Raw genomic sequence first — 13,161 nt, 5'->3', positions numbered from 1 at the left:
ACGCCATTCTCCTGCATCAGTCCCCCGAGTAGCTGGGACTACAGTCACCCACCACCGCGCCCAGCTAATTTTTTGTATTTCTAGTAGAGACTGGGTTTCACTGTGGTCTTGATCTCCTGACCTCGTGATCCGCCCGCCTCGACCTCCCAAAGTGCTGGGATTACAGGCGTCAGCCACCGCGCCCGGCCACATACTTCTCACTTTAATCTTCAGCACAGATGAATAAATATCACTCTATCAGGTAAATTTCTTCATTTTAAAATATAATTCAGCAGGTAGCAAGAGCTCAAAATAACAGCCAAGACAATGACCTACACGGAACAGGCATTCAATATTTACTGAATAAATAAATGAACTAATGTTAATAAATACAGAACTGGACAAATTCTGAGTGATCGAAGGCAGATTTAAAAGTATACTGCCAATCCAAACTATCTAACCCATTTTGTGAAGAGATGTTCCACAGTCTGAATTGAAATAACTCTTTTAAATCTATGCCTCACTCGCAAACGCATTTAATTATAAAAATAGTCTGAAATATAAAAGATAATGAATTATTGTCACAGCAAGCGAAAAAAACTATCTTAGCCGCAACTGCTAAAAATACATATGGATTCAAAATGATTTTACAAGCACAGACAAAAGTTCTAGGAAAACCTAGCTAATTCCTGAGGTTTAAACAATAACAGCTACTATAACTTCCTGACCTCTCTCTTACTATGTGCTAAGTACTTACACACACTCTCATCATTTAATCTTCATGACAATTCTGCAAAGTAGGTATTATTCCCATTTTTACGGATGAGAAAATTAAACTGCTAATGAGAGGTAAATTTGCCCAAGGTCTCCCAGCTAGTAACAGAACAAACCTAACACACTAAAACCCAGGCTCTTTTCTCTGTATCATCCTTCAGTTCCCTTCCACTGCTCCTCTCTTACAAGGGCTAAAATATATAAATAAATACACACACACACACACACACACACACACACACAATTAAGGGCTAAGATATCTTTTCCTTTAAAAGCTACTTTTTATCTCTGACAAAAATGATAGCTTCAAAAAAAAGTTGGCCAGGGAGTCAAAATCAATGTAATTACTATTACATATCCATATAGTATTTGACTTACTTTCTATATTTGGAAACAGAATTGTACCTTGTATCCTTTTAAGCTATAATTGTATGGTGAGAAGCTTCTCCTTTTTTACTGTTCACATCCAGGCAACACACCCAATTCAACTTTATAACTGTCTCAAGAATTCTAACCATGCAGGGCTTCTTGGTAAATAGAGTAACTACTATACAGACCTCAAACTTTCCCCCAAATTGTGCAACTAACAATTGCAACTAAAATGCAACCAAGGTACAAGTATATTATCCTAACAAAGGTACAGGTTGGGTATCCCTTACCCAAAACGCTTGGGGCCAGAAGCGTTTCATCTTGAATTTTTTTTATATTTTGGAACATTTGCATAAACATAGTAAGATATCTTGGGAATAGGACCCAAGTCTAAACACAGAATTCATTGTTTCACATACACTCTATATGCACAGCCTGAAGGGTTTTTTTTGTTTTTTATTGTTTGGTTTTTTTTTTTTGAGATGGAGTTTCACTCTTGTTTCCCAGGCTGGAGTGCAGTGGCATGATCTTGGCTCACTTGAACCTCCACCTCCCTGGTTCAAGTGATTCTCCTGCCTCAGCCTCCTGAGTAGCTGGGATTACAGGCATGCACCACCATGCCCAGCTAATTTTGTATTTTTAGTAGAGACGGGTTGTTTAGGCTGGTCTCAAACTCCCGACCTCAGGTGATCCACCCGCTTCGGCCTCCCAAAGTGCTGGGATTACAGTCTTGAGCCACCGTGCCTGGCCCCTACCTGAAGGTAATTTTATACACTACTGTAAATAATTTTGTGCATGAAACAAAGTTTGCATTATGTACTTATGTGTAGAATCTTCCACTTGTGACACATGGCACCCAAAAAGTCTCAGATTTTGAAGCATTTCTGATTTTGGATTTTTGGATTAGAGCTACTCAACCCGTACTGACAAACTATTACCTCTAGAACTAATGTTCTCAATTGTGATACAACAACAGAAAAACAATATGAATCATGGCAAGTCAAAGTTATTCTTCATGGGCAAATTTTTATTTATTTATATTTTAAATAGACTATACTGTCCCAAGTAACCAAAGCCAGAATCAACTCCACTGATTCTGAAAAACTGGTTTTTCCTTCCCAAGAAAAACTCAAAATTAAGTAATTTTATTTACAAGCCAGTGATAGCTACTTTTCTACTGTAGTTCCTACATGGACTCTGAAATGAGACTAGCAATATAATGTAACTAGAAAAAACTAAAGCTATTTGGATATCTATAAAGACTACTGTAATATAAGTGTCTCTGTACACAATGAAAGTAGTTAAGAAAATAAAATTAATTTGATAGTGGTACTATACCAAAATATTTCTATCATGTTATATACAATAATTTAATTCCTAAGCTGCACAAATCCTCTTCTGCTACCTCATTGTCACCTGAAAATCTACAAACTGAAGAGAGTATATCTGTTTATTTTGTGTCCCACTGTTTATTACCTAACCCCCCGAAAAAGAATGTCCTGTGAAACTGTAATCCTAGATCCATAACAGAATGCCTCATATTCCCTACAACCATGGAAATGACAAACTTACTGGTTATACTGAATGTTAATAAAATCTACGACATCTTGAATCAAAATGGAGGCTTTCAGGCCCTCAAGACAAACTAACGTGAGCAGCTGAAAGTGGCATTAATGATTTCTACACTAAAATTAGATAGATGAATTTCTTTACTTTTATATCATCTTAGAGATCATCTTAAAGATATGATAGATCCTTTCTCCGCAGAGCAAATGGCATGGGTGAACACAGGATTTTCATAAATGATTTTGATGTTCTTCTCCAAAGAAAATAACATCACCGAGAGCTCCCAGAAGACTTGGAGCCATTAAGAGCTGGGATTCCTTTCAACTGGCATCATTCCAACAGAGGCTCAGTGAGAAATGAAACCTCTGCAAATCAAATCTGTTGCAATGTTATTTTTTCCAGAGGTTAATTACCTGCTTCTGCTACACACACACACACACACACACACACACACAGAGAGAGAGAGAGAGAGAGAGAGAGAGAGAGAGAGAAGGAGAGGCTGGAAAAGTAGATGACATTCTGTTGTAAGCCTCCTCCAGAAATACTCAAAATGAAATCAAAACAAGGTCGGGCTGTCAAATTCTAGATACACTCTATTAACGTGCTCTGCTGCTTGATACCTGTCAGTCTATAGTACTATTACCTCAAACTATCAGACAGTAATAATTTACTATAAGAAGTCACACTTTCAGACTTTATCTCTTAAAAATACTTAGTGAAACACTTGTTACTTAGTGAAATACTTGTAAGTGAAATTATAGTATCCAAAAACTGCTTCAAAATAATCCAGTGAGAAGGGGGGAAAGAAAACAGATAAACCAACATTGTCCCTACATTGTTAACAGCTGAAGTAATGAAGGGAACATGGAGGTTAATGACACCATTCTCTGTACTTTTGTTTATGTCTGAATTTCCCACTTTAAAAAAAAAAAAACTTTCATGGACTCCAAATAACCCATTTAACAAGCATTTACTGAACTTGCTGATGTAGACTATATTATTCTTCCAAATTATTTAACCTCTACTTTCCTTAAGAGGATTATACAGCCTTATCTGTTATCATGCAACTTGCAGTGCCACCTGTGGAAGGACTATATACATCCCTACCCCACTGACAGTGAGCTCTGACCATATGACTTGCTTTGGCCACGGACATGTGAGCTGATGTGATATACACCATGACTGAGTGAAAGCTTTAAGAGCCATTGTATGCCTGCATCTGTTTTTTTGCTCTTTCCCTCATCCACAATAATGGCACAGCCAGACAGGGGATGCTCCTTGAGCCAGGGTTCCAAAATAAGAAATGTGAAGCAATGCTGCAGTCAATCCACAGACAACAAGGTATAACAAAAGCAAGAAGAAAAGCAGTGTTGCAAGCCACTGAAATTTCATAGTGTTGCTATAGCAGCATAACCTAGCAAAAGCTGACAGATACACTTATTATGGAGTAGGTGCAAAAAATAAAATTATAGGCTGGTATATTTTTTAAATGTTTCAGAAGATAAACCACAAAAATTTAACTACTGTTACCTATGAGGAGAGGGTATGAAAACTAACAGGTGTGTAGGAATACTTTTTTTATACCATTATATATGGTTTGAATTTTGTGTGTGTGTGTGTGTGTGTGTGTGTGTATGTGTTTAACCTGAGCAGCAGCATCTGGGTAGTTGGATCATTTGGGCCGTTGATTTTTCTTCCTTCTGCTTTTCAGTATTGAAAAATAAAAATATAATAAGGCTACTGGTAATTACTTAAAAACGAAGAAGAACTATTCTTATACCCTTGAAGAACTCAAGTATTAGCTAACAATTTAGCTTTAAATAAAGCCTCTCCCTGCCCCCATTCATTGTTAATTTTTTTAATGTCCAAGGCTAAATACTCTGTGTGTGTGTGTGTGTGTGTGTGTGTGTGTGTATACAGGAGTATGTCATATGCATTTCTATCAGTTTGCTCAATTTCAGGTTTCAGCAAAGCAATATAGTGTTTTGTATATGGATGGTACAGTTACTAATCTCAAAGGAAATTCTCACAATTTCATTATTTTAGTATGCCAGTTAAACTGGCAAAGAAGTTTGCTCTAGTCAGGGTTGTCCAAGAGAGAGAATACAGTTATGGGTTCTTAGCTTCTGTTTCTGGTTGGGCTAGTAAAGCCCCTTCCTCATCCCTCTTTTCCGTTTTATCACTAGAGACAGAAACTAGAAACCATGGCTTCAGGCTGCTGAAAGCCTAAAATAAAACAAAACAGAAGAACAACAGCAAAATAAGGCAGGTTGGACAAGCTTGCTAGGTGTCAAGTTTGGTAAATATGCCTTAACCAGTACTAGAGCAAGGAATCTATTAAGGAAACTCTTATAGGGTAAAATTATAAAGGAGCATTGAAAGAAGGCGGAAAAAAGGGGAAAAATTCTAATCATGACTCTTGTGATAAAACAACACTTGAATGGTTACAGAAATCAAGTTTGATAGAGTAACACTTCACTACATGAACATGTTTTAACTTCAAGAGAGCAATATCTGAACATAGCAGTAACCTGCAAATGACTAAGAACATGTCTGCACTTTTCATCCCAGGATCTCAAAGCACTTCACAAACATTAATTTAATTCTCGTATCAGCTGAGAGGTAGTGATATAATAATACATCATTATAACCATCTATCCTGCCAATACAAAATATTTAAATACCTCTTCAGCAGCATTTGCCCTGAGAAGGTCTTGCTAAACAGCCAATAAAACAGGAAATAGGCTGACAGTGCATGTGCCACCAACAATCTCTGAAAAGATCAGACCTTCACCCACAAGAACCACTTCCTCTGAGTAAACCACAGAGACTATACTGGGCAAACCACAACATATCAGCTTGTGTCTGGAACATAGGCAGATAACCCGTCTAAAATCTATGGAAGGATATGTCTAAGCACCTTCACAAGATTTCTTGTGTATTAAGTGTATTTGGGGTATCTGTTACTCTTCTGGACAACATATAGCCACTTTCTGCATTACAAGATCAATTTCAGGTATCAGTCCTTCAGAGGCTGATGAAGTCTCCAGTTTGTTGTTTTTTGTTTGTTTTGTTTTGTTTTGAGACGGAGTCTTGCTCTGTCATCCAGGTAGGAATGCAGTGACGCAATCTTGGCTAACTGCAACCTCCATCTCCCAGGTTCAAGCGATTCTCCTGTCTCAGCCTCCCAAGTAGCTGGGATTACAGGCATGTGCCACCTGGTCCGGCTCATTTTTGTATTTTTAAGAGACAGGGTTTCACCATGCTGGCCAGGCTGGTCTTGAACTCCTGACCTCAAGTGATCTGCCCGCCTCGGCCTCCCAAAGTGCTGGGATTTACAGGCGTGAGCCACTGCACCTGGCCAGTTTTTCTACAACAAAATAATCTACATTTTTTTGAATCCACAAAAGATCTACAAAGTCCTCTTTGATCTTTTGAGTGTATGAATGTAAAATCAACATTTATATGTAATATTTGACAAAAACTGTAGTATCAGAGCATACCTTTAAATGACTCTAATGTGTTATATAACACCAAAAGAAAAAGCAGTGTGACAAGCAGCTAATTGAAAGCATTAACTAAAACCAGGCTTTCTTATATAGTTCCAGTTTCTGCATGAATTGTTACTTGCAGTTCAAGACAGGAAACCTACTTTTCATTGTCCAGTCGATTTGCTTGTCTCTAGACACTGAGAAGCCACCCAGGCCTGTCATGTGACTATGATCTCAAAAACCAGGACTCAGCATTTGAATTAGTAAAAGATCCTGTTTTGGTATGAATCTGAACTGCATTGGTGCATGCTAAGTCAAGAGGTAAAGTTAGTGTATTTTTTCTTTTACTAAAAGTCAACAATATATGCTCATGTAATTTAGACATAGCCTCTGTCCAGGCACTAGCTTCACAGGCTTCTATTGGAGTTAGAAGCTGCCTTACGGCGGTCTTTCCTATATGACTATCTTGATGATTCCAGATATTCTAAGTTGAAAAAGTAAAATGCTCTAAATTTGGCATGTTTGCAAATTTTAATATTACCAAAATACAAAATATTAATATTAGCAAAACACAAAACAAGGACATCTATTTCAATAATTTGAAACTAAATTAGTACCAAAGAAAATATGCTAATAAAATATTCAAAAGGTCTACAGTCTTATAGATTTTATAATAATCTAAAGATGCACTTTTTCTATTACTGTGTCTTGTCATTAACAATTCTTGTAAATACAACAGCAAGAAAGTAAAATATTTCAATTTTCACAATATCCAGTTTACTGAAAAAAATACTGCTAAGCATTGCTATTTCACTAATACATGGAAATAAGAGGAGACAAAACTATAAGGTAAAAATACACCAAACAATGACGAATGTTTTCACCTACATTTTAAGATAATGGACTGAAAAACCACTAGAAAAAATAAGAAACTTCCTGATGTATTTCATCCTATTGCAACAAGATGATTTTCAATCAAAAGTGGCTAACATTATTTCTACCCTACCCTTTTGTCATAGAATTGATAACATTTGTTACACTGAGGGTACTCATATTTGAAAGAATCGCTTTGTAAAAAGCCTTTTAGAACATGAGTAATTGCTTAATTAGTTGATTTGGTAATCATGCTGTTTGTATAAATCTGTTTCATTTGACTGTGACATATCTCGTATCCATTCTAAAGACTATCTAAAATAAAATTGAATCAACATGACCTTGAGAATCTCTTTACCCATATTTTTGCACTAGGAGGGCAACTGAGAAAAAAGCTAATAAAATGTTAAGAGAAACAAGTTGATTTTTAGACAATGGATCAACAGAAAGCATACAGCTTGGCTAAGCAAAGAGTAAGGGAAGAGGACCAGAAAGCATAATGAATAACCGTCTGAAACATTTAGAATCATACCATACAAACATAAAATGGGAGGAGAGCATTATTTAGCTTGGTACAGCAAGTACATACAAGTAACAGGACAACTTAAAAGAAAAGTTAGACCTAAAGATCAGGAAAAACTTCCTGACAGCAAGATCTATCAGATTGTGCTTCAGTCTCCTGAGGAAGTGACAAAAGCTTTATCCTCAAGAGATATTTAAAATTAGAATGGGTAAGGTACTAGAAAGTATGCTGTAAGAGAAAAATTCAACTGATTTCATCAAGCTGGAGAGTTACTAAAAGAAAAAAGCACAGAAAAATACAGTACAAAGAAAGACAATAATTTAAAACGAAAAAAAAAAAATGGGGGACTTGAGAGCCAGAAAATCAAGGCTAAAACTTGGATCTGTCCTTTCTAGTTGCATAATCTTGACTTAAACTGTATGAGTTAGCTTAAAGTGTAAATGACAGAAACATGATCTGCCCAGTACTGAACTGAAAATATTGTAAATGTTAAAGAATTATACTACTACAGGATATCATTACATACATAATGGTATTTTACTCAAAAGAAGGCAAAAATGTAATTTTGTTGATTTAAAAATTTTAATTCACATGGCACTATTCTGAAAACCTGTAATTATTATAAGGGAAAGGAGCACGTCTTCAAATAAAGCTCAAGAACATCATCAAAACCTAGTTTTCACAGAAGAGACCACAGGAAGTTAAGCTACTATTCCTGAAAATGTGTCATGGTCAATTTCTAGGAAACAAGAAGTTATATAAGACACATTTCTAATAATCTCAGACAACCATGATGCAAAAGAGTCCCTTCAATTCCCTGGGAACCAGTATGTTATCTTGCTGTTTCTGTGACCCATATCAGTTTGGGAAGCAATTCACTCCCACCTCTGGATGACATTTAGAAGAGGCAACCACATATGTATAATGAAATATTTTCCAACTGTTTTCCCTGGAATCGCAATGCTCCACAGAAAAATATATAAAATTCACCATTTACGGATTCCATGAATGTTCACCTCAAATTTCATTTCTTAAACTAAAAATTCAAACTTAGTTAAAAAACAACAGCAACAACAAAAAAAACCACTGGGCTCGATGGCTCCAGCCTATAATCCCAGCACTTTGGGAGGCCAAGGCGGGTGGATCACCTAAGGTCAGGAGTTCAAGACCAGCCTGGCCAATGTGGTGAAACCCTGTCTCTACTAAAAATACAAAACTTAGCTGGACGTGGTGGTGGGCGCCTGTAATCCCAGCTACTCGGGAGGCTGAGGCAGGAGAATCGCTTGAACCTGGGAGGCAGAGGTTGCAGTGAGGAGAGAGTGCGCCACTGCACTCCACCTTGGGTGACAGAGCAAGACTCAAAAACAAAAAACAAAAAAAAACCTACATGTTAACTCAATGATATATACATGTTAACAACTGGAAACCACCAATGTGTTAAGTGGTATTACAGGGTTAACATATTTTTGTAATGATTTCAAATAAAGCTTCTCTTGTCACCTCACTGAATATGAGCGTCATATAAATGTACCATTAATCAGGAAGATTACAACACTGTACTTTCAAAAAAAGTTACTTTAGACTCTGCATGTTGACTCATGTAAAACTGTACAAGTGAATGTACTATTGCATACTTTTATGACTCAAGATTTTATACTGAACTAAAAAGGCAAAGACAAAACTGAATACAAAACACTGTGATTTTTAGCCCCCATTTCAATTTTGTACTTATCGACTGGCTGACTTTACAAGAAAAGGTTACAAATAATTTTACCTTGCAGACAGATGACTCATGCAATGTTGAAAATAACATATAAACATGAGTAGCTCTTTTTTTTTTAATCAAAAGCATTATATAGCAATTTTGACAGAAAAAAGTATCATTAATGAAAATGCTAAATGCTGGGTACAGGCATATAAAGTCACAGGTTTCCACACTCACTTAAAAAATTTGCTTAAGTTAAACAGCTTAAAGCTGAATTCAGTGCTTTAAAAAAATTAAATCAAAAACCTATCTTTATCTATAAATCAAAAACTACAAAATTCATAAGCCCTAGACAAAACAAAGTCCATTTATTTCAAGGAAGAACCTTATAACTTTCCTACCTGTACTGTCCCTGAAAATTCAATGTTATAGACACTGGCCTGAAATCATTTACTGAGTCTACTGAAAGGGCATTCTCTCCTCTCTACCTCTCAGAAGAAACTCCAATTGCTATAGGACCCCTAAATTATCAGGGATACAAGAAAGACATGTAGGAGGACTGGAAACAATTGGGATATATTTTAAGACTGAATGCAGCAATCAATGCAGACTATAAAGCAGCAATCAGACATTTCTACACTTGTCAAGTGCTCATTCTAAATGATGAAAACTACAGACTCCAGGGCTCATAAATTGCTTAGAATTTTTTAAAAAGCTGTTTGGATATACTACATAGAAGTAATAGCTACCATGAACATAGTTTGAGTTCAAAGTTTTTTAAAAAGTTCGAGTTTTAGGTTTTAAGAAAAGGGGTGCGGACTGGGGAGTAAAAGATGAAGGGAAAGAGAAGAGAGCAAGCAAAATGTGTTGATTTAACTGCAAAATAATAACAGGATGTAACAGAGTTCTGAGTATCCAAAGTGACCAATCAGAGCCTAAACATAGCTGAATTCCATCCCAGCCCCAGCACGTCCCTAACACAAGAATAAAACCCTTATCTTGTTCAGCCATGTGTCGCCTGCCACAAACTGCAAAACAGAACAACGCCCAAAACCAGCTAGTCTGATTTCAACTGAGGACAGACAGACTCTGTAGTCAGAAGCACCACAATGAAAGAACTCTAACTCACACAGCTGGCCTGGTGGTTCTGCACACTCTACGAAACAAAGCCATACCACATACAGCACTTCAAACTTGAAAGGATCTCTATCTAAAAAGCTACACTGGCGCTGTTAATTTTCCAATAGCTCTAGAATCAGCAAAATATACCTACAGTAAGAGTTAGACACTGCAAAAAAAGGATGAGGTACGGCTGAGAGAAAACTAGAAACTATTATATACTCATAACTTTGTTAAGACACCTTGGCAGAGAAATACTACTAAACCAGTACCTCCAGATTTCACCACAACATATATTCAAATTAGGAACAATTACTATCTTAACAGCAAACGAATGCTTTATATTTACGAAATATATTTAAATGTGGTCAAATAGGAATAATTCTTAATAAAAAAAGACCCTAGTAAAAAAAATTCCTATGAAACAGGTCTCAGTAGTGCTTATTAATTGGCTTTCCAAGGTTCTTTTCTTGAAAAAAAAAAAAAAATGTAAAATTAGGCAGCAGCACCTGAACCTATTCAAAAAACATTAATGCCCAAACCAATCTGCAGATTAATCTTACAATATTCATTTTGTAATCTCTTGTGCCTAGCATAGTGCCTGGCAAAAAAAAACAAAAAACAAAACAAAACAAAACAAAAAAAACAGGCTTTCAACAATTTCATCCTTATTTAATGTTTATATGCCACCTAAGTTATAAAGAGGATAGAAGTCCCAAGATTCTATTTCCAAGATAACGAGAAGACAAGGAAAATCTCTGAGAAGCAATGCTGAAGAAAAATCATTACTTGAGGGCTTTTAACTCACTTGTGTGTGGAATGAGTTCGTTCTGTTTCTATAAATTAAACACCTCAGCATCGCAATGAAAACCAACATTACATTAGTTCCTACTAAGACTTTTGTTTACAGGCTCAACAGAAAGAGCCATAATTGAATGAACCAGGAAAACAATTATCCCCACACCGGTAAAAGTGACTTCTCAGAAGTGAAACACCCTGAAAGGGGAAAAATGGGGATAACCAGAAGAAAGCAAGATAAGCATTGTCAATACTTACAGTAAGTGTATTCTTGGAAAAGTTAAAAATTATTTCATTGAAAATGAAAACCCACTTTGAAAAATACACAAAGAGTAAATATAAATGGTTTAAATATTTAACGGACTCTTTTAAGTGAACATTCATGTGATGCTGGAAAGCATCAACAGGAAGAGGAAGTTCTGTTTCTGGAGTAGCTGTTATGGTATGATAATGGAATTTGGCCCTTTTAAAATCAACAAATGAGTCTTACAATTGGGTAAAACTCTTATTAGGAAATTAGACTACTTTGTGCAGAAGCACTATTGTTGCACTTTTCATCAAAGAGCTTTGACCCTCTAATTCAGTTACTTGATCTATTTTTTCATGATATAATAATTTGAAGATTAACTTAAAAATAAAGCAAGCTGACATTTCGGACTGGCATGCAGTGTCATAATGAAATTGAGAAATGAAATGTGGTCAAGGAATCAATATGCTTTTTATCCCTTGCCCTATAAACAAAAGTAACTTAGGATAAGCAAACTGTACTTCAACCACACATGGTCTAGCTCCATTCGCCACACACCACCATGCAACACTGGTAAGTGCTATAAAGGACAGACACAGAACTCAACAAATTCAGCTGCGCGCTTATACTATGCTTACGGTTTATCTCTCTTAAACGCCAAGTGTTTCTGGAAGATGAAATATTTAAATACAAGAATTAAAAGCAAATCCCATGATTTACCCTCATTTCTTCAGCTCCTGGACATTGCTTCCAGCAAGAACCTGTGATTTACTGGTAATGTCAACATTCTGGAAAGTTATTAGATAATAATTAAACACTGTGCAGGTCAACATCTCAAAGAGATCAAGTTCCCAGGTCACCATGCAGTAGGCTCAACATTAAGTTCACAGGTAGAAATTCCTAAAATGTAATTGTCTTGAGAACCTACTGCAGGACAGGGCTGAAGCTGAGAAATAACACACCAATACCAAGCCGACTTCAGGCACCGACCTTCACCCAAAATGACCTTCTCCTCTGATTTCCAGACGAGTACACAATCCTAATGCACACTACAGGCGGAAAACCACAATAATGGTTTTGCCTCCCCCTTCTCTGAGAATCGGGAGGGAAGTTTCTCTCCGGAAAAATTACATTTCCAAAAGCCAATCAACTGGATAACTCGGCAGCAACCCCAGGCTAACTGCACTGCTCCGAAACAACCCTCTTTCCTCTGCCTGTCAACTTCGCTGGCCAAAGGCAATCTGACTCCCCTGCTAGGTCGGGCCCCATTCCGGGAGGCCGAGCGAAGGAGGAATTCATACCAACCTGTCGGTGATAGTAGACTGTGTGCCACTCATTGGGGCCCTTGGCGAGAGGTCCTCCTTTTATCCAACTTGCATTTTACAGTAACACCTCCTCCCCACCCCCAGTGCTCTGGGATCAGGCCCAACTCCGTCAGGGACACAAAAGTCCAACTCAAAACTCCATTCAGTCATCTAGACCATCCGATTGGAAGGGGTCAACGGATGCGGGTTGGAGGAAAACAAGTTATCTCCCAAAACAAACTGAGAAAGCCAGGGAGCGAGTCAGTCCAGAGTGAGTCGAGCTAGCGACAAATCCTCCAGAAGGCACAAGGAGAAACTTCCTCAGAGAGAGAAGTCCGCGCGCCGTGGGAAGGGGACCCGCGACTCCCGCCGGGGCTGGGGCGGGATCAGCTCTGGGACGGGTGTCGGCTCCT

The 13,161-nt window shown here is 37.3% G+C and overlaps 1 protein-coding gene across 2 annotated transcripts in view; it reads right to left on the bottom strand.

Annotated features, from left to right (window-relative positions):
• Positions 1 to 13,119, bottom strand: part of ARHGEF12 (Rho guanine nucleotide exchange factor (GEF) 12) — a 155,046-nt gene extending 141,927 nt beyond the window's left edge. Inside the window, exon 1 of one of the 2 annotated variants that reach the window (XM_011964974.1) lies at positions 12,750 to 13,119. In XM_011964974.1, the coding sequence (XP_011820364.1) occupies positions 12,750 to 12,781 (32 nt within the window). In that variant the 5' untranslated portion in view covers positions 12,782 to 13,119. The remainder of the gene's footprint in view (positions 1 to 12,749) is intronic. The other variant, XM_011964973.1, reaches the window with a different exon arrangement.
• Positions 13,120 to 13,161: the final 42 nt, after the last annotated feature.

This window comes from Mandrillus leucophaeus, unplaced genomic scaffold (genome assembly GCF_000951045.1).
Source record: "Mandrillus leucophaeus isolate KB7577 unplaced genomic scaffold, Mleu.le_1.0 Scaffold71, whole genome shotgun sequence".
NCBI classification, from domain to species: domain Eukaryota; kingdom Metazoa; phylum Chordata; class Mammalia; order Primates; family Cercopithecidae; genus Mandrillus; species Mandrillus leucophaeus.
Note: the sequence above shows the minus strand (reverse complement) of the source record. Positions and strands in the feature narration are given on the sequence as shown.